Consider the following 22,112-nt stretch of genomic DNA (forward strand, 5'->3'; position numbering starts at 1 on the left):
AGCCGAAACACCTTAGGAGACTCGAATCACTACTCAAGCAACCACATATGTGATGGGAATCAAAAAGGGTTAGGTTGCGGAAGTCGGCGGTGGTAATGCGGATGATATGGTGGTGGCCCTAGGCAAAGATGCCAAAATTCAGAAAATTTGGTGGAGTCAAAAGATGTTGGTGGTATTTTTGTGGGAAGGGGGATGTCAATAGCTTCAAAACGAGCTAAAGAACGTCAAAAACGGACTCCGGATGAATTAGTTATGGCCGTGTGACGCCCGGATAATTATGCTACAGTAAACCTACGCTAATGATGCCACGTCACCTCTGTTAGTGTTGATAATCTCGCGTTAGTTCAAAAACCAATTCAAATTCAAAATTGAATAAAAGGCAAACAACAAAAGTTTTCAAACTTTAAAACTAAAATGTTCGGGTTGTGCCAAATAATGCGTAGGTAATTATGGTGGAGAACCACACTTTTATAAAATGTTCAAATATTCAAATGGCAATAAAACAGTAGCAAAACTATTATTTAAATACTTTAAATACTCAACAATTACAAAATATTTTATTTAGGTGCCAAGTTAATTGTGGCAATGGACTAATTAGTAATATTAATTTAGGTGCTCATTTGGCATTTTACAAAACTAAAATAAAATGTAACTAAAATAAAATAGAAAAGAAACACAAAAAAATGAAAAGAAAACCCCCCGGCCAATTGGGCTTTGGCCCCCCAGGCCGCAACCCACCGGGCCGCCAGGCCGGCCCACCCTGCCGCGCACTCCCCCCACTCCTCTTATCCACTCACCCGAAACCCTAACCTACCCCACGCACCCACTTCCCCTCCCCCCCAGATCGGCCACTCCTCGATCTGGATCGGGATCGCCCCGATCCCGCGCCCCCCCCCCGCGACCTCGACGACGGCGCCCGTCGTCGGCGCCACCTCGCCCCGACGCCGCCCCTTCGCCGTCCCCCTTCCCGAGCACCCCACGCCCGATCCCTTGCCGCGCCGGAGCCCCACCTCGCCCGCGCGACCGCGCCCGAGGAACCGTCGCCTGCCGCCGACCCCCAGCGCCCGAGGACGACCCCGTCGTCGCTTCTCGCCGCCACCCGGAGCTCCTCCGCCTCGACTCCATCGACGCACGCGTCCCCGACCTCATCCCCGACCGGCCTCCTCGAGCCATGCCGCCCCCGCTTCCCTCCATCGCTGGTGAGGCCCACGGCCTCCCCTTTCCCTCTGCCAGCGCCTCGCACCTGCCGTGCTGCTACTGCTAGCGACGCGCCCGCGTAGGCTCGCCTCGTCGCCACGCCCATGGCCCCGCTCGACGGCCCCGAAATCGCCGTCCACGCCGTGCCCAGTGCGCGCTGGCGCTGTCCCGCTCCTCTCGCCCAGGCGCGGTCCCTTCCCCTGCCCCGACCGGCCGTAGCCCGCCCGGAGCCCCACGCCGCACGAACTCCTTCGCCCGGAGATGCCCGCGCCCGTGCGCCGCGCGCGGCCGCGCCCCCTGGCTGCGTCTAGCGCTCCGTGCCCGGCGCCCGTCCGCGCGGCCCCACTCCGACACCACCTCCTGCTGCCGTCACGACCACCCCCTCGCCGCGCCGCCCCGGCGCCATGCCGTCGCCGATGCCCCTCTGGCGGTTGAGGCGTGCGCCCGAATGAACGGGTGCTGGGCACCCGTTGCGCCCATTCGCCCAGTGCCCGCTAGGCTCCCCTAGAGCCTATGACATGTGGCCCCTCCCAGAACGTGTTTAAAAAAAAGATGAATTAAAAAAATAATAAAAAAATAAAATAATAAATAATAATAATAAATAAAATAATAATTAATTAATTAATTAACTAAATTAATTAAGTTAATTAATCCTACTTAATTAATCTAATTAATTAGTTAACTTAATTAAACAGTAATTAATTAGCTAAACCCTAATTAACCTAAGCAGTGTATGACATGCGGGACCCACACGTAGTTGACCCAGTCAACTGCACTGTTGACTGCTGACGTCAGCATGACATCATGCTAATGTCATAAATCCATTTTCGAATTAAATTAAATAATTAATTAAATTCCAGAAATTATTAAAATATTTAGAAAATCATATCTTTTAATCCGTAACTCGGAGTAAATTATTTTCAACATGAAAGTTGCTCAGAACGACGAGACGAATCCGGATACGCAGCCCGTACGTCCGCCACGCGTCCCTAGCATAGTGAACCTGCAACATTTCACCTCTGGCACCTCTGCCCGAAAACGCGAAACACCGGGAACACTTTCCCGGATGTTTACCCCCTTCGTCGGTATCACCTCCTACCACGTTAGAGCATACCTAGCACCGCGTTTTGCCTCCTTATGTTTTGTGATGCTTTGTTTGCTCCGTATTTACTGTTTCTCCCCCCTCTCCTTCTCCGGTAGACTACGAGATCGACGCTGCTGCTACCCAGTTCGACTACGGAGTTGACGACCCCTCCTTCTTGCCAGAACAACCAGGCAAGCCCCCCTGATCACCAGATATCACCTATTCTTCTCTATACTGCTTGCATTAGAGTAGTGTAGCATGTTACTGCTTTCCGTTAATCCTATCCTGATGCATAGCCTGTCATTGTTGCTACAGTTGTTACCCTTACCTGCTATCCTACTGCTTAGTATAGGATGCTAGTGTTCCATCAGTGGCCCTACACTCTTGTCCGTCTGCCATGCTATACTACTGGGCCGTGATCACTTCGGGAGGTGATCACGGGTATATACTATATACATTATATACATGACACATGTGGTGACTAAAGTCGGCTCGACTCGTTGAGTACCCGCAAATGATTCTGATGAGGGGGCTGAAAGGACAGGTGGCTCCATCCCGGTAGAGGTGGGCCTGGGTTCCTGACGGCCCCCGACTGTTACTTTATGGCGGAGCGACAGGGCAGGTTGAGACCACCTAGGAGAGAGGTGGGCCTGGCCCTGGTCGGCGTTCGCGGATACTTAACACGCTTAACGAGATCTTGGTATTTGATCTGAGTCTGGCCATTTGGTCTATACGCACTAACCATCTACGCGGGAGTAGTTATGGGTATCCCGGCATCGTGGTATCAGCCGAAGCCTTCGTGACGTCAGCGACTGAGTGGCGCGCGCCATGTTGGACCGCTTTGACGTAACCGCCGTGATCGTGTGGGTTGCTAGGTCTGCTCGCGGCCGCGTTCGCAACGTGCAGGTGTGCATAGGGCGATGGGCCCAGACCCCTGCGCGCATAGGGTTAGACCGGCGTGCTGACCTCTCTGTTGTGCTTAGGTGGGGCTGCGACGCGTTGATCTTACGAGGCCGGACATGACCCAGAAAAGTGTGTCCGGCCAAATGGGATCGAGCGTGTTGGGTTATGTGGTGCACCCCTGCAGGGAAGTTTATCTATTCGAATAGCCGTGTCCCTCGGTAAAAGGACGACCCGGAGTTGTACCTTGACCTTATGACAACTAGAACTGGATACTTAATAAAACACACCCTTCCAAGTGCCAGATATAACCCGGTGATCGCTCTCTAACAGGGCGACGAGGAGGGGATCGCCGGGTAGGTTTACGCTATACGATGCTACTTGGAGGACTTCAATCTACTCTCTTCTACATGCTGCAAGATGGAGGCTGCCAGAAGCGTAGTCTTCGACAGGATTAGCTATCCCCCTCTTATTCTGGCATTCTGCAGTTCAGTCCACTGAGATGGCCCTTTACACATATACCCATGCATATGTAGTGTAGCTCCTTGCTTGCGAGTACTTTGGATGAGTACTCACGGTTGCTTTTCTCCTTCTTTTCCCCTTTCTATACCGGATTGTCGCAACCAGATGCTGGAGTCCAGGAGCTAGAGATCCCGAGGATGATTCTACGTGGAGTTCGGCTTCGAGGAGTAGTTAGGAGGTCCCAGGCAGGAGGCCTTGCCTTTTCGATCGTTGCTACTTTTGTGCTAGCCTTCTTAAGGCAAACTTGTTTAACTTATGTCTGTACTCAGATATTGTTGCTTCCCCTGACTTGTCTATGATCGAGCACTTGTATTCGAGCCCTCGAGGCCCCTGGCTTGTATTATAATGCTTGTATGACTTATTTATGTTTTAGAGTTGTGTTGTGATATCTTCCCGTGAGTCCCTGATCTTTATCGTACACATTTGCGTGCATGATTAGTGTACGGTCAAATCGGGGGCGTCACAGGCCGAAACAAGAATTCAGCCGAGTCAGTGTCAGGGTTAGCCGGACATCCGGGAGGAGGTCCGGATGATCCGGGCTTGGTCCGGATGGTCCGGGTGTACTTCCGGATGATCCGGGTTCGTCAGCTCCGGTTCGGGTATTCGGGTGCGTGGGTTATCCGGACGTCCGCGGGGGGGGGGGGGCGTCCAGCTGATCCGGGCAAGTCAAACTGCTCGGGATTTCCTCTCGGGGACGAATTTTTGGGCGGAAATGGATGATTTCGGGGGGAAATTGAGGAGATTTCGTGGATGGAAGGTGGGGAAACTTGGGGAGATGCTATATCCACTCGAAACCAAGCAAATCCATGGATCAAAATCAACAAAACATCATCAAACCAACAAATCACAAAAAAAAATTGGGGCTATTTTTGGTGTGGATTTTCGAATTTATGACGAAATCAAGCAAAACAAGGCTAGAAAAAGAGGGGTAGGGGCTCCAAATTCGTAATCAACCTTGCTCTGATCCAAGATGATCATGAGCACGCTGGCTTTGATCCAAGATGATGTAGGGTGGAATCCTAAACGGCCGATCTTTCACGAAAGGAGCGGATCCCGTCCAAGAACACGAAGAACACGAGGGGGAAACGAGGGAAAACACAAGAGGAAACACTAAACCAACAAGATATAGTCACACATATGCTAGATCCTCGAAACACAAGTGCGGATACACGATCCAAAGTCAACAACGAACGATACAAAGGGTAACCGGTTCTTCTCCTAGAGGAGGTCTTGAGGGTGCCGCCCAAGAGGGGGGCCTTGAATCCACGTGGATCTTCTCCGAAAAGGGGCCGCGGTCACTCTCGAGGAGATGATCGGTATGGATGAGCAAAAGCTATCCTCACATATGAGTTACTACTTTGCTAACCCTCAAATGGAGGAGGAGGGGGTCTATATATAGTGCTAAGCCACGAAGGGGTAAGTGAGGGGCGAAGGGGTACACGGGCCTCGGCCCAAGTCATGTGCGCAGGCATGGTCCGGATGATCCGGATGGTGGCCCGGATGATCCGGGTGTCGGGGTCCGGATGATCCGGCTTCATCGAGCAGGCTTCGGCTGTCTTCGGGCACATTACCCGGATCGTCCGGGTGGGGGTCCAGATCATCCGGGCTCGGTCCGGATCGTCCGGCTGGGGATCCGGATGATCCGGGCAAGTCCAGTCTTGCTCCGATCTTCTTCTTCCTTCTCCTCTTCCATGCTTGGCCTTGGTCCTTGGATCCTCCATGGTCATCTGGGTTGTACCTGAGTATATGCAAGGTCCATGCATGAGGTAGTAGCCATGTCTCATATGTGGAAAGTGACGGTTCAAAGAGGAGTGAGTTCACCTTGTGTCCAATGGCGTATGGTCGAGGTCTCATCGTATGTCCTCTTGGGGCTTGGGGAGTAGTCGAAGTGTACATGGGGATGATCGTAGGATGCACCGCATCAAGATAGTTCATGATAAGGTACCTCCACCCATTAATGTATCTCAACAGTTCTTTTGCAGTTACCGTAGCCCGCTCATGATGATTGATCGACATCCAGAAGAAGGTGTGTTAAAAAGGAAGGTTGTTTTATCATGTGTGTCATGCTTGTCCATCACAAAGAATCTCCACAAGAGAGATATTGTGAATGCACAAGTCCGATGGAAGCCTCCTTTTGTATGCTTGGTCAAAGCTTAATGTAGACGTCTCATTTGTTCTTGCTGATGGAGTTCATGGAATGGGTATGTTTTGAGGGTCGCCATGTTGGGGGGGGGGTATCTTTAGCTCGTGCCGGTACTTACGCATTTGCTCAACCGCACTTGAATCATAAATTGCCACGTGTCTTGAAAGTTTATCCTTGGCCCTACAATGCTGCACCACTTTGATTTTGATTGAAGCAGATTGTCTGAAATCAGTTAACAAGGTTACCAACAATGATGGTATGATTCATGAAGTCAAATCTTTTATGCACAGTAGAGAATCTTGTATTACTCATATTAGGAAATGTCGGAACAATGTAAGTGGGTGCCCATAAAGGGGAATGACTAGATTGATCCATACTTCCCCACTTTTAAGGGTGTTACACTGGGTGATAAATTATCCCCTTTATTGTTTAATATCATTGCTGATGGGCTTGCCATGTTGGTTAAGAAAACACGAAGGCAGAGTTTGATTAGTGCTATGGTTCCCAACTTGGTGGATGACAGTTTAGCATTACTTCAATATGCTGATGATACCACCTTCCTCCGAGAAGATAACCTGGAGAATGCTAGAAACTTAAAGATCATCCTCTGTGTTTTTAGCAAGTCTCTGGTCTAAAGATAAAATTCTATAAGAGTGAGTTTGTTGTTTGGGAGAAGTTGTTAGTAGATACTCACTTGCAATGCTAGATTGTTGCTTATGAAATATCTTGGTTTGACATTGGATGCTAAGAGTTTGAGAAATTCTCAACAGAATCTTGTTGTGTGTAAAGTTGGAAAGAGGATGGCTGGATGGAAAGAAAATTAGCTATCTATTGCGGATAGGGTCCCTTTAGTGAACCCCTATCTTATTAGTATTCATGTGTTCATGCTTTGTTTCCTGGAAGCTCCAAATGGAATACTTAAGAATTTTGATACCTGGAAAGCAAGGATGGTTTGGTAGGAAAGTAATGATAAAAAGAAATATCATTTGGTTAACTGGCCCACTATATGTATGCCGAAAAGTTGTGGTGGATTGGGTGTGTGGACCTAGAAGTGATGAATTAATGCTTGCTAACCAAGTGGCTTTGGAAGTTAGAGAATACTGATGGGTTGTGGCAATAATTGATATCCAAGAAATATTCGAGTAGGAAATCCTCATCCCACCGGACAGATGGTACTGGATGCTCAGACTTTTTGCAAAGCTTGGTGAATGTTAACCATACATTCCAACAGTTTACTAAAAGGATTTTAGGAGATGGGGCCAAAATAACGTTTTGGGAAGATGCGTGATAGAAGATTTATTTCCTAGATTTTACACCCTGACATTACAAAAATGGCGTTTATCCAATATGTCAAAATTGAGGGTTTTGAGGTTATCCAATTTAGAAGAAACATACATGGTGACTGATGCCCAATGATAATTGAAGCAGCTAGTGGATTCAGTTGAAGGATTCCAAAGTTAGAGTCACATGGCCTTTCAATAGCAAGAATAAGTTTGTGGTGAATAATTTATACTTGCATTTGAAAGCTTCTAGACTAGTTGGATACAGATCAATCTGGAAACTTGAAATACCTCATAAAATAAAGATCCTCATGTGGTTGATGCTCACGAGTAATATATTGACCAAGGACAATCCGTTGATAAGAGGCTAAACTTGGAATGATCAATGCCATTTATGTTTCGAGCTAGTTTGAAATATGTGTTTTCTCCTTTCTACGACCCTCTTGACACAAGTTTTGGGAGAGCATTAATCATCTATTTTTGAATGTGGCCTTGCTAAATTGGTCTGACAGGTGATGACTTGTGCTTTCGCACTTCTCAGACCTCAAGAGAGAATCAGATATTTTGTGGGGGATTGGATTAAAATCTTCCCAAGAAATCATAGAAAAGTGGTTCTGTTTGTGGGGGTCACCATCAGCTGGACTATATGATTTTTTTAAATATGGCTTGTTAAGATAGAATTTTTCATGATGACCATGCCACAGTGGTATATTGTTTATCCTATTACCTTAAGAGGTGGGGTATTTTGTAGAAAAAACAAGATCAAGGAAGAACTGAGCTTTGCGTGAAGAAGATCAAGAAGGTGCTTGAGGAGATTTTTGCCAGGAGTCATGGATGTAATCCTCTGAACAGAAGAATTGTTATGGTCTGACTGAAGATTTCGTGGCCTAGCTTCTACCCTCCTGAGGCAGCTGCTTTGATATATCTGCACTTGTGCTAGTTCCTTCTTATTAGGTGTTACTTTTGATGATCTGAAAAAGAATTGCATGTCTTGAAATATGGTAGTTTCTGCCACCTGAGGCACGCGTGTCCTTTCCAATTGTATTGTTGGTAGTTTATTTTTGCTTTTGAACTTCGTAGAACCTTGTGACGGTTTACTTAATGGAAATCGACGAGGGGGCTCATTGTATAAAAAGAAATAAAGAACAATGTAAGCCACCACTTGGCATCTTATGCTCGACCAGAAACTCGCACAACGGTTTGGCTCCATTTTGGTCCAGGTGATGTGGAGGATCTATGTAGAGCTGATTGTACCCCTGATTGATGAGTAATGCAATAGTTTTTGCAAAAAAATATTGTTGAAATTGTGACTCCGTTTAACCTTAAAAGGTTACATATGTACCCCACAAATAAAAAGTTTACATACTCCTTCCGTCCCAAAATAAATGTCGCTGATTTAGTACAAAGTTGCCTTCTTTTTTTAGTAATAGGATATCGCCTTCTCTATGTTTCTGCATTCGGCAACTTCTTTTGAGCCTTGCTCGGTTGTTGTCTTTGTTGTTGTTATTTATTTATTGTTGGTGGTTATTGTCGTCATTGTTATTGGTGTACTAGTTTATCTCCTTGATAACTTGGGTGGGGCTAACCAGTGTGGTGAACCTAATAGTTACCGCATATAGACTTGTATGAAAACATAACAAAAAACAAGACCAATTTCATATGACGTACATGTATGTGAGACATGGGTCAATGGTGGATCCCATTGGGGGTGGCATAACACCCCTCCCCCAAATAAAAAGGACCCTGTTAACTGGCGGACGCTTCGCCAGAGAGGGTGGCCTTTGCAAACGTTTTAGGTGGTGTTTTTAGTTGTGAGGGCATGGCAGTTGCTTCAGAGCGACATGGCAGTTTCTTCAAAGAGTTCATTTTTTGTTTTAAAACTGCCGTCGTTTGATCTTTCCTCACAACTACAACTGCCATCAAATGGCGTTTGCTGGGTAACATTACCGAATAAAAACATATTTGCTAAAAATGCACTTAATCACATATCATTTATGATGATGGCCAAACATTAACCAGGTGCATAGCTAGACCACAAAGTGAAGAGGCGAATGACGCCAGAAATCAAAACCATATGCGCCCTCACTCACAAAGCCAACTCACAGCAGCTCGACTAGTGTGTGCCGATGACACTTCTTTTTGTTAAAAATGCACCGAAATTCCTACGATATAGGTATCTGAAAGTTTCATAGTAGAACTAAGCTTATTCTTATTATTTTCTGGTCAAAAGCGTCTGAAAGAATATCGAAGTTAGTACCAAATTTTGGTCATTTTACGAGCACCAAACTTTATGTTATATTTGGAAATGTAAAACTCATTGTATATATTCTAGTATTAGCAAGTTTATTAACTTATGTTTTGTATTCAAGGTGCTCGTGTGGTACATGACAATTAATTTGTGAGTGTAAAACCAACGGCTAACCCTACACGGCCAGTGATGCGAGACGTAAGTGTGAACATGATAACATTTACCTTGTACTAGCTCCTTTTGGAAGTAACCACAAGTTATTTTACATGACCTGTTAATAAGTCCATTTTGTAAGGAGCTAATGAGTTGGTATGTTTGCTATATCTCTGAACTTTCAGATTTTGTATTGACAGGTTTTGAGATAGCTTAGTGCTAGTGCCATATCATAATTTGTGCCAAACATTCGTCATATCTGCCCTATTTTCTTCATGTATCATCACCATTCCAAACGAACTACTAAAAAGCTTGGCCATGTACATCGAGATTTATTCAATTCCGCGTGCCTGATTTACAAGCTACAAGCAAAACTGTCCTACAATTAATCAAACTACGAAAAAAATAACCAATAGCTACCTCACAACGCACAGGGCGATCACAAAAACGCGGAAAAGAATGAATCACTGGACGGAGGACACGGCGCGGGCGAGCCTGCAGGCGCCGATGGCCGGCCCGGCGGCCCGCCACGGCGCGCCCTCCTCCGCCTTCCAAAGACCGTCGTCGAAGTTGCGCGCGTAGCCCTCGGAGTCGTACCCGCACCCGGCCGCCACCCTCCTGCGGCCGCGCCAGCTCCTCCCCCGCGCCCGCACCAGCATGCCCCTCGCCGGCGCCCACCGCCCGCGCCGCGCGGCGCACAGCCGCGCCAGCCCGCGCCTCAGCGCCGCCCACGCCCCTAGCCCTCCGCCGCGGCGCCCGCTCCCGGCGGCGTGGCCGGACAGCCTCTCGTACGACGTGGCGCCCATGTCAACCGGCCGACAGGACACGAACCCTTCCTCTCCGCGGCTCGCACGTAGGCGCGCAGGAGCGACGGATGATGGATGATGTGTGGTGGTGGCGTTGGACTCGCGGTCGCGGGTGGTTTTATAGACGTGGCGGCAACGGCGACGGGGGACGGACGCGCGTTCCCTGCGGGGGTGTGTCGTTCGAGAGCGTTTCCATGGCGCTTTCGCCCGAGCTGGGCCGCGGGGCCCGTACGTGGCCCGGAGGACGACGACCGTTTCTCCGCTCGCTTCCCCAGCTGCCAAAGGGGCCAGCCGTTAATGGCACTCCAAGGCTAAACAAATGGCTGTTCCCAAAGCTGGAATTTTTGGTACTATCTCAAGACGTGTGTACGTTTGTATAAATAAAGTGGCATAATAAAGTGCTCTGGTACACAGGCTGTTGGTCACATTCGGTGGACTAAACCGAGCAATGTGCTGCACCACGCTTTGTTTACAAGGAAATTTCCAGGAGTAGTCGAGAAGATTTGCCAGTTTTCGTAGCTGTTAAGAACGGGGAGCTTAGTTAATTAATTAAGATGAGATACTATAGAGGTTGGCAGGAATATCGAGAGGCTGTCATGGCCGAGAGGGCAGAGGCATTGATGCGGGTAGGATGCGTGTCTGCTTTCCTGTTGTTTGAAGGAGTAGATACATTCATTTCCTTTCTTAGCGCCCAATTAGCTGGAACACCGACATAGCCTGATATGCTAATGCTGGCCTAGAAGAAAGTTTATTTTTATTTTTTGAGGGATGGCCTAGAAGAAAGCAAGGGGAGACATTGGAGAATTAATACTTCAACATTCGTACCGCCAGCACTGAGCTGGTCTAGTGGTTAACGACTTGCTAGCATAGCTGCATAGCTGGGCCTGGTATGGTGTACCGGACAAGACAATGACAACTGACAGGTGAGCCTCCATCGGCTGAGTCCCATTTGCAGCAGTTGCACTTGCACACCACCTAAAATGCAGATAATCAAGATCCTTAGCTCGGCATGAGCTGCTATGCACTTTATTGCCCCTGTTTCAGAATTCCCTGTACAGAAAGAATTCAATTTGAATCGGAATCAGGCCCAACGCTGGTGATTTGGTGGTACACAGATCTATGCCTAGTTCAGTACACGGCGGCCTACTCGGCGCCTCGTTCGTCCGTCACTTCTTCGCCTTGGAGAAACGAAGGCATCTGTACTTCTCGCCGCTGACGGTGATCTCGAGGGCTCCGTCCTGGTTGTCTTGGTTGGAGGCGGTTCCCATGAGGACGCTTTTTTCCTTCTCCAGGTTCTCTTTTTCCATCTTCAGCCTCGCCTCTTGCCGCGCAATCTCAGCCTGTCAAAGATGAGTCTGGATCAAGCCATGATAACTAAACACTGACAGTGTAATCATTTCATTTCAGAAGGAATGGATATGTTTTAGGGTTATTGATTAGGCACAGTTCAGTTTTATCTGTCAATAAATCTTTTCAAAGATTATAAGAAGGTCCTGTTTAAGTCTGCTTCTAACACAGTTCAAATAAATGTCTTAGGTTTTGAGAGAACAAATGTGCACCTAACTTAACCTGCTCATAATAAGATAAAATATAGTTGTCGCAAGAGGGCTCACTACGCTAATATCAAACCTAAAATCCCTATAGGAGGGCTATGGCGTCCCTCACCATGCTCGTCTCTTGGTCAATATGGAATGAGAGAAACGCACGGGTGTTCCGACACAAGTGCGCCTCCGCCAATCCTCCTCAAAAGCGTCATCGACGAGGCAAATCTATCGGTGACGGCGGGTGCTAAGAAACTAGGGCTTATTGTTTGTCGCGAGTAATTGTCATGCCGTATATTTTGAGTCACTTGTAAAACTCTATTCTCCTCTTATTTAATTGATGAGGCAAATCTTTTGCCTCCGTTTCGAAAAAAAATATCAAACCAAAAATCATTCACAATGAACCAGAGAGCATAATTCTAAAGCACAACATTTTTCTCTATTAGACACCTTCTTACAGTCAGAAGATACTGTAAGCAGCGTCAAAAAAAGAAAGATACTGTAATTGTTAATGAATTTTGTGCAGTTTGTTGCAGGTTCAAATGTTGGACATCCACAAATTTTGTTTTATAAAGATGCACAGGACACTCTGAAACCATGTGTACCGACCACACAAGCCGTATAATTTTACCCAATTAACTGAATAGTGTGCAGAACTGCAGAATATGACAAGACACCACCACATCTTTCTGATATCACAGCACAAATATGCTTGCAATCCAAATACTATTCTGTATTTCTATGAGTTGCTGGCCAGATCAGAATCCATAGACATGAGCACAACGTGTCGACACATAACAACATTAGCAACAACAGCAAAAAACATGTAGGAAAACAAGTCAAAGGGTGCATTCAATCCGCAAATTAAAAAAACTTCAGCAGTCAATTAACAAGAGAGGCATGTATCTTTCACTGGTGCTAGTCATGCAGGAAAGAAGATAAAAGCACTTCGGTCAGAAGGAATCCCAAATATGGACTGAGCCACAGGCTTCAAGAAATCTACTGCTCTCTCACAACAACATAGTTGTGATAATACTAATAATAAATTAAACCACGGTTTTACTCCTATATTAAGGTAATCCCATGCATAGGCTCACAATTTTACATTCACACCATATCACTAAGGACCTATCATCTTAGCAATAGAAGAACATGACATTTTTTCGAACAAGATAAACCCCCCCTTTACATTTCTTGGAACTGAAAACTATGAGTCGAGCAAGAGTAGTCCCACTCACATCACTACTGTATATTACGGTAATCATAACACCAATTTTCATGCCTTTGCAAGAAGCTGGCTAGTTTATATCGAGTCACTGCCCACCGTAACCAGTGCGCCTGAACCTCTGACCTCGCCCCTTCCATTACTTAGAACCGAGAACTATCATACGAGCAGCAGCAGTCCCACTCACATCACTACTGTATATCACCACCAATTTTCATGCCTGTGCAAGAAGCTGGCTAGTTTACATCCAGTCACTGACTACCGTAGCGTAACCAGTACACCTGAACCTCAGAGACCTCAAAGATGCTCATATTAACTGTAGATGGGTAATTTGCTCCCAAAGCGTAGCAATTACTGATTAATCAACACCTAACATAACAAACACCTTCAATCAAATTTAACTACGTCACTCAAACTTCAAAATTCCTTCAGCAACTACACGTCTACACGAGACCACTGATAAATCTGAAATGCGCCAGCATTCAGCAACCGATCTCTGAACTTACTCTGAAGGCACGATGCGATGGACACCACCACCAACTGACTCAACACCAGGGCATACGCACGGAGATGAATCGGACTGGTGGGAAAGGAGACAGAGAGCACTGGGGGCTGGGATTACTACCTCGCGGCGGGAGAGCTCGGCCTTCCAGGCGGCCTCCCTCTCGGCGACCTCGCGCTCGCGCTCCTGGATGTAGCTCTGCATCTCCCGCTCCTTCATGATGCGGTCCTGGATGTCCGCGTCCAGCGCCTCCTGCAGCTCCTTCACGAACCTGTCCACCACCGCCTTGATCCGCACAGACATCTCGCCCCCTCCTAAGTCCTAACCTACACCGCGCGGGTTCCGCTTCCGCGCTCCTCCTCCTCCTCCTTCTCTTGCCGCCCTCTACTGGTGCCTCCCTCCGGCGATACGCATGGACGGCTCGCCGGCTGGCTGGCTAGGGTTCCGGCGTGGCGAGGTTGGTGGGCGCCGCAAGTCTCGTGCGCCGATGGTGTCTTCTCTTGGCCGTCTTCTCGTTTGGGCTGTAGCGCTGCTGCTGTGTGGAAGAGAAGATGTGGGACCCAGCAACAGCGAGCCGACCCAGCATCCGGACGCCTCCTGTGATCTCTCAACCGTCGCCTTCGCCTGAAGACGTATTCTCTAAAGACCGTAAACCTGATCTGAAGACGTACTCGATGGCAAAACCCACTAGAGAAAGACTAGGAGCAGCACAGGAAAAATTGCAAAAAATAAAAAAGTTCAAACAGAAAAACCATCAGCATCACGGCAGCAGAAAGATTAGCAATACCACAGGAAAACTTGCAAAAACAAAAACCAAAAGGAAAAACCATCAGCATCACAGACATACACACAGCAGAGAACAACCAAATGTCAAAGGTTCATAAATTTATGATAACCACCGGTTAAACTCGACGACGACGACACGACGATAATCCGACACATTAATCCACGACATCCGGGCTAACAACAATCCACGACGACACATTAAGCAGTTCAACGCCTAAACAAACAGTCTCGACCACGAGATTACGCTAAGGCAACGGTAACATCTAGTTCAGGTTTTTTTTTCTTCTTCTGCTTCAGAGTTCTACGTCAAGCTGGTCACTGACGACGACGGCATGCAGACTGACACTGAGCTCACTTCCAGGGCATGCTGGACAGGCCGCTGTTGCTGGGAGTGGCCGCCGCCGGGACGCCCTGGTTCATCGGGCTCCCGGAGGACTCGCTCAGCGTGCCCCTGGACGGCGGGCTGTTCTGGGCCATCCCGACGCTGATGGGAGCATGCGCGAGAGGCGGCACGGCGATCGGCGCCGGCACGAAGCTCGGCGTCATCCTCGGTGGCGCGGATGCCGGTTCATGTGCAGCAGCAGCGGCGGCGGCGTGCTTCGGCGCCTTCTTCTTCTCGGCCACGGTGTTGAAGGTTCCCACCACAACCTGTGGGAGTGCAAGGATAGCACTGGTTAGTCATTTCTCTAGTGTACTATGACTAGTGAGAAATAAAATCATGAACCAACATTCAGGTTTGGACAGTGTCCCCAGAATTTCAGTCAGAGGGGCATGCCCTTTTCAAAAACAGCATGAAACGAAAATCCAGGAGACAGATCATTGTGCTAACATCCTTGGCATGAAGCAGTGAAGAAACTGAATAATTCTGCTAATATACTGAATTCATTTCACTTTGGGCTAGGAAAGACAAGCAATTTTGATGCACAAGCTACACATGTACAGCTATGCATCAAACGATTGCTGCAGTAAAGAAGAAACAGAGGAATGCTAATGCACTCAAAGCAAAATTATGCAAAGAATTTTTCTTGCTAATAGAGAGCTGATCTAGTAGGTGGATGCCAATGATGTGGAAACTCTAGGGAACTAACTGTAAATAGCAGTCTGGCTATTGAGGAATATAATCATGAAGCAGCATTCAATTTTCAGCAGTGTGCACAGAATATCAGTCAGAGAGGCATGGACTTTACATACACATCATAAACCAAAACACAGGAGACAGACAGTTGTGCTAGAATGCTCATATCCTGAAAGCGAATTATGCACAGAATTTTACTTTTCGCTAGTATATGAGATAGAAAAGATTGACAAAGTAACCTAAGTAAAGCTATTATTCTCAGTTTGAAGCAGTAAAGAAACTGAAGAATGCTAACACGCTGGGACGAAAAGATGCAAAGAATTTTACTTTTGGCTGTATTGGCATATGCAATGTAGAAAGTTTCATTAGGAATGCTATGTATGAAAGTGAAACTATGGCTGCATATATATGATTTACTGAGATTTGAGGTTGGTGTGAAAGAACAGACCTGAATAGGTGTGCAGGCAATCAGGAGTCCAGCAATTCCGCCACCCAAGACGCGGCCATCAGGACTTGCAAGTGAAACACTCAGCCCACCGGTTCGGCTACGATGGCCTCCAGTCTCTTGCACGGTGAACGATCCGGACAGCGACAGTATCTCAAATCGGCCCTGTGGCAGAAAACAAGAAGAACCATCAGTTACAAACCTGTCGTAGACAAGCCGTCCACAGTGATTCCAACACAACTACCATTTCAGTTTTTGAACTTTTGTATATTGGCAATTGCCATTTCATCGAAAGAGATGCATTATCTCGAATAAGAAGTGCATACCTCGTATGTGACCGTCCCACCTGAAGTGGCAGATTGCCGAAGGGTCACGTTTGAAATGGCGCCATTTGCTGAAAGAACAACAACTGCACGAACTCCATGCTGCGCAAATGACAGGATCTTTGCAGCCACATCCTGCAATGCAGCACTCAAAGTTATTCACAAGTGTTGTGGATAATTTGTAGTTACGATGTGAAAATGCACACCTTTTTGGTATGTGCTAAGGATGACATGCGAAAATACATATTATGACAGACACTGCAACAATGTAAATATGGGATTGAGGAGGAATCTTTACTACCTCTCCAGCTTGAACAGCAATGACATGTGGAGTGAAGCCAGCTCCTGCAGTCCCTGCAGAGATACAATTTCACCAAGAACATGATCAAACACTCGTGTAGATCTCAGAAGAAGCAGGGCGACACATTTTAAACTTCAGTCAAACAGACATGTAAGGCTTCAGTTCAAAAGTTCAATTTCAGCTGGGTGATGAAACTGTCAGGCAATAGGGATCCTTAACTATGCATTTTTTCAAAAATCACTGCAAGTATTCAATTAAGCTTGCCTGTACTACATACACAGTAAAGAGGCTACAGTTTGAAAAGCAAGAAGGGTACAGCAGTAATTTCCACCTGCAGTCTGCACGCAGTACAACACCCCAGATCTAGTCAAAGCTACTCAGTATGTCCAGAGGCTAGGCAGTAAATTTCGAATTTCTAAACAGGTAATTAAATTAAATAAAGAGGAGGTAAATAATTCTTCTAATTGCTTCACAAAAGTAATTAAAACCGTAATAACAGAAAAATGGAGAAGTTCAGAGAGATTTACCGATGAAAGCAAGCGCAGACATGACCTTGTCCTGCTTCTTCACCTTGTTGGTGGAGCCCTTTGGGCGACCCCGCTTCTTCATCCCCACCGGTGGCACCGCCAGCACGCCGCCCGCCGCCGGTTTGCCGGCCGGCGCCGAGAAAGCCCCGGAATCACCGGGCGCCACCGCCGTCGGCTCCCCGGGCATGGGCACGGGCACCAATGCCAGGGACGTGGAGCCGTCGTCGCCGTACTTCATTGCGCGGCCGCGCTTCTTGGCGGCCTCCTCCTCCATGTTGAGCTCGAACGCCGGCCCGCCATTGCCCCCCGCAGCAGCCGCGTCGGGGCCAGCCGGCATGTCGAGGCCAGCGCCTCCCCCTGGCTGGTACGCCTCCGCCGGCGGCGGAGCTGAGCCCGGCTTGAGGAAGTAGGCGTTGCCGTCCTCGCCGTAGGTCATGCGCATGTTGGGCACGGGGCCGGAGGACTGCGGCGTGGGCGGGCTGTTGGGCAGCCCGAACGGTTCCCTCCCGGCCATCCCTCCCTGCTGCTCCTGCGACGCCCTCACCTCCATCATTCCTCAAAAAAAGCAGAAGCGAAGCTCCTACCCAGAACAAGCAAGCTCGGCAGCAGCTATAAGAAAACCATAAACCCCACGCCGCGCGCGCAGAGCTCGAAATCTTTGACGACGAACAGAGCTCGCAGTATCTTGGGACGAGTGGGGCGAGGCCGCAAATGACGGGAAAAAATGAGGAGAAAACGGGAGCAAGAAACGGTAAACCAGAACGAAATGGAAAAATAATGCGGGGTGGTTGGTAATCCAAGCCCCGGCGAGAGGATTTGGCAGACCAGGCGCAGAAATTACAGATCCCCCGCCCGAGCGAGGGCGCGGCAAAATCACCGAGAAATCACCGCAAACCAGGATAATACCGCGAAAATACGGACAAAAGACAAAGAAAATAATCAGTCAGGAAACACAAAAGCAGCAACAAAGCGAAGCTCTCGGCTGCACGCTCGTACTGCGCGCGGGGAAGACGGAGCTCGGGGGCGCTCGCTCGCTCGCAGGCCACTCGAACGACTGCGGACGGGGAGGAGAGGGGGCGAGAAATTTGGGGATTTCGCTTATCTCCTACGTAATTTGGGAGCCCTCACGAGCTCTCCTCCCAATTTCGTTTCTTTTTCCTTCTTCTTCTTCTTTTGCTTTTCTTTCTAAACTCCCCCGCTCTCACGTAATCTTTTGAGAAAAGAAAAAGGGATTAAATTTGCCGGGGGGATTAAAAACGGGCAGGTAAGTGAGGCGCGTCAGGGCTGCATTGGTAAGGAAGGATCTACATTATTTGACCCCCCCAGGGCACTTATTATATTTACTTTGTGACCTCCTCTGCTTTTGGCTTTATCCGACCCTGTGTGTATTTTTTTTCCTTTTGCTGTTGTCTGTTTTTCACTGTGCACATGGACCTAACCCAAAGCCGTTCCCCTCCCTACCACCACATGCCAACTGGATAGCAAAGCCAATAATAAAATACACATAGCATGCATTGCTTTGACCAGACTAGTATGTGTTTCAAAAAACTTGACCAGATTCATATGTTAACCAAAGGATTTCGCATGGTTGGTTTGTCTATGGAAGGGTTTCACCACATCAATAAGTTTTTAAAAAGGTTACGACTAATTTAATCGTCTAATGAGATTTGACCACATGCAGTTGTCCCAAAAATGTTCGGGCAAGAATTGGACTTTTTTTACGGCGTTTTGACAAGATGAACATTTTCAAAGGAATTTCACTACGTTCATTTTGAAAAAAAAATGATTTGACAATATTCTTATATGCTGAAAAAGGATTTGATCATTTTTATATGTTTTCAATTTGTTTACCAGATCTATACTTTTGAATGGTTTTGACTAAATTGTCATGTTCTCAATGGATCTTTTTCCACATGCAAACATTTTGAAAGGGTTTGGCCAGATCAAGACGAAGGATTTGACAAGATCCTTGATCTAAAATGGGATTTGACTAGATCCATGTGTTTTGAAAACACTTTGACCACATTGTATGCTTTTTTAAGTATGTCAATAACCATAACATTTCAAAGCGGTTGGACCAGATCCATATGTTTTCAGAAAAGGTTTGACTAAGTTATACGAGAATTAACACCTATCACATATATTGTCGTGGCAATAATTATTTAGATCATGCTAGGTGTGAATACGTATTGTTATATATGTGCAATATTCTTGAGAATAGCATATAAAGGTAGTACGAATAAATGATCATGACTTATCACTGCAGTCAAGGTAAACATCATTGTGTAAAATCTGATAACTATGGAAAAGGGTTGAACTATATACCTTTTATAATTCGTGGGGATACATAAATGAACAGTAAAAACATTATAGTTAGGAAACAATACAAGCATATATGTCACTCATGGCTCATTCGGATCTGATCAAAGTAATCACTAAACAAATGGCCATGTAAATAAACAAACAACCTAGGCATGAAGAGTTGAATGGTTGGGATGAAGATGGAGCAAGGACATACCGAGATGTGACAAGGTTAATATGGCGAGGAGATAGGTCCGCGAGATGGTTGTATCTCGAATGGTAGGGTGGAGTTGGAAGAATTGAGGCTTAGAAAAAATAGGTGACAATGGATTGAACTATTAATGATATGAGAATAAAAGTTAAGACATTACATGGTGAACAAGATCATTGAATATGAATTGAATGGGTGTTCTGTTATATACATCCAAGATGAGCTGGAGAGTTGCTAGTCCTAGTCAATTAGATACGACCAACTGTGTTCTACAATACATACTTCGGTTACCAACGCCATAAATTAGCTAGCATGCTTTTCTTTGACCAGACTAGCGTGTATTTCACAAATAAATACCACACTAATATGTTAACAAACAGATTTCACCATGTTTGTATGTATATGGGAAAGAATTCATACGATCAATGTGGTTCTAACATATTTCTTAACAAATAGATTTCACCATGTTTGTTTTAGTGGAATTTGACTAGATCCAATTGTACTCGAAAAGATCTGACTAGGATCATATGTTTTCGACAGGTTTTGACAAGATAAACATGCTTTCATAGGATTTTCACTATATTCAGTTCTTTACTAAAGATTATGATTTGTCCTATTAAAAAAGGATTTGACCAGATCTACTGTTTAATTATTATTTTGTAATATACTAACATGTTTAAAAAATATATGGTTTAAAAGGGGCAAATCTAGATGAGGATTTGACAAGATTCTTGTTCTCAAATGGATTTGACCAGATCCATGTGTTCTAGAAAGCTTATGACTAGATCCATATGTTTTCGAAAATATTTGACTCATTCATATGAAAATTCACCTTTATCACATGTATTTAGTCCATCGTGTAAATATAATAATTAAGAGAAATGTTAAAAATACTTTTTATGTTCGTTGCGATAGAGAATTCAACAATAATAATAATACAACTAGGAAACATACGAGTGTGAACATCACCCATGGTTCATTCGGATCTAAACAATGTAGTCGCCAAAAAAGTGGTGGAACCAATAAATGAACTACATGGAAATAAACAATGGCATGGTTGGGAAGAAGACGGGGTGAGGGCATACCGAGTTCTGACAAGGTTGCGATAGCGAGGCGGTAGATTGATGGGGTGGTTGTATTCTGAATGCCTGTGTGGAGCAAGAAGAACCGATGGTGATGTATTAATACGAGATCTTTAATACATGATATGAGAGAGCGGGTAATTTTGTGAGGAAAAGGGTTAGTACACTGAATGATGATCAAGGTCATAAGATATGAATCGAATTGGTATTCCATTCCATATGCACATAAAAATATTCAAAGAGTTGGTAGTCTCACCCAACTGGATGCAACCAACTGTGTTCTACAATACATATTCCGGTTTCAACTCTTTGATTCATTTTTAGTAAAAGAAACACTTCGATTCCTTTTCCTTTAATTTCCAGGTTTGTATGAATGTGGAAGGAAGTCAACAGATAAATATGCTTCCAAAGAAGTTTGACTAGTTTAACTATTTTAATGGGATTTGACTAGATACAATTATCCTCGAAAAGGTCTGACCAGAATTTGCTCTGTTCGATTGGTTTTGACAAGATAAACATGCTTTAAATGGAAATTCACTAGATTATGTTGTTTCTAGAGAAAAAAACACTATGCTCTGGCAAGGTTCTCTCAAAACGATTTGAAAATATCACATGTCTGTGAAAAACATTGAGAAAAAAAAAATTTTGGAATTTTTTTGACTGCATTACCATGTTTCCAAAGTTTTACATATGCAATTGTTTTAAAAAGGATTTGACAAGATCTAGACGAAGATTAGACGAGACCCATGTGCTTTGAAAACAATTTTACTACATCGCATGTTCCTGAAAGAGTATGACCAAATCCCAAACATTTCAAAATGACTTGGCTGGATCCATATATGTTCAAAGACGATTTACTCATTTATATGAAAATTCACATCTATAACATATATTGAATTCGTCATGTAAATTTCATAATTATGAGAATTTTAACTATAATTTTTTTTGTTTCGGTGCGATATGGAAATAAAAAATGAGCATAAACATGACGAGCATGAACATAACTCATGGTTCATTCAGATCTGAACAAAGAAATTGCTAAACAAGCGGTGGCACTGATCAACAAATAAATGGCCATGAACAATGGTATGGTTGGGAAGAAGATGGAGCGAGGACCTACCAAGATTTTCTAAAAGAATAGGACCTACCTAGATGTGACAAGGTTGCGATGGTGAGGCGATAGATTGACTGTATGGTTGTATCTCGAATGGTAGTGTGGAGTAGGAAGAACCAAGGGTGTTGTATTTATAGGAGAACTGAAATACATGGTAGTGGAGCGAATGATTAATTTTATGAAGAAACGAGTTAATACATGGTGATCAAGATCATTAAATCTAAATCAAATGGGTATTTATTTCATGCATAAAATACTAGCCAAGGAGTTGCTAGTCTTGGTCAACTGGATAAAGCAACCGTGTTCTACGGTACATAGTTCAGTTTCAACCTGTTGCTTCAATTTC

The 22,112-nt window shown here is 45.6% G+C and overlaps 3 protein-coding genes and 1 long non-coding RNA gene across 4 annotated transcripts; all 4 read right to left on the bottom strand.

The window, feature by feature from the left end:
- Positions 1 to 9,839: 9,839 nt before the first annotated feature.
- LOC109773723 (uncharacterized) lies at positions 9,840 to 10,590 on the bottom strand. Its single transcript, XM_020332436.3, has one exon. It carries the CDS (start codon positions 10,331 to 10,333, stop codon positions 9,992 to 9,994), a length of 342 nt encoding a protein of 113 aa, XP_020188025.1. The 5' UTR covers positions 10,334 to 10,590; the 3' UTR covers positions 9,840 to 9,991.
- Positions 10,591 to 11,320: 730 nt separating this feature from the next.
- LOC109773712 (uncharacterized) lies at positions 11,321 to 14,142 on the bottom strand. The gene is made up of 2 exons (XM_020332421.4): positions 13,725 to 14,142; positions 11,321 to 11,673 (listed from the first exon to the last, which is right to left on the bottom strand). Exons 1-2 carry the CDS (start codon positions 13,902 to 13,904, stop codon positions 11,500 to 11,502), a joined length of 354 nt encoding a protein of 117 aa, XP_020188010.1. The 5' UTR covers positions 13,905 to 14,142; the 3' UTR covers positions 11,321 to 11,499.
- Positions 14,143 to 14,458: 316 nt separating this feature from the next.
- On the bottom strand, positions 14,459 to 18,364 carry LOC109773713 (AT-hook motif nuclear-localized protein 10). The gene is made up of 5 exons (XM_020332423.4): positions 17,059 to 18,364; positions 16,532 to 16,584; positions 16,234 to 16,365; positions 15,911 to 16,072; positions 14,459 to 15,035 (listed from the first exon to the last, which is right to left on the bottom strand). The coding sequence occupies exons 1-5, from the start codon at positions 17,609 to 17,611 to the stop codon at positions 14,739 to 14,741; spliced, it is 1,197 nt and encodes a 398-aa protein (XP_020188012.1). The 5' UTR covers positions 17,612 to 18,364; the 3' UTR covers positions 14,459 to 14,738.
- A 951-nt stretch (positions 18,365 to 19,315) lies between these two features.
- Positions 19,316 to 21,848, bottom strand: LOC123493882 (uncharacterized). Its single transcript, XR_006663288.2, has 3 exons — positions 21,801 to 21,848; positions 20,656 to 20,718; positions 19,316 to 19,664 (listed from the first exon to the last, which is right to left on the bottom strand). It is a non-coding gene; the product is annotated as an uncharacterized lncRNA (long non-coding RNA).
- Between the last annotated feature and the right edge of the window lie 264 nt (positions 21,849 to 22,112).

This window comes from Aegilops tauschii, chromosome 5 (assembly GCF_002575655.3).
Source record: "Aegilops tauschii subsp. strangulata cultivar AL8/78 chromosome 5, Aet v6.0, whole genome shotgun sequence".
NCBI classification, from domain to species: domain Eukaryota; kingdom Viridiplantae; phylum Streptophyta; class Magnoliopsida; order Poales; family Poaceae; genus Aegilops; species Aegilops tauschii.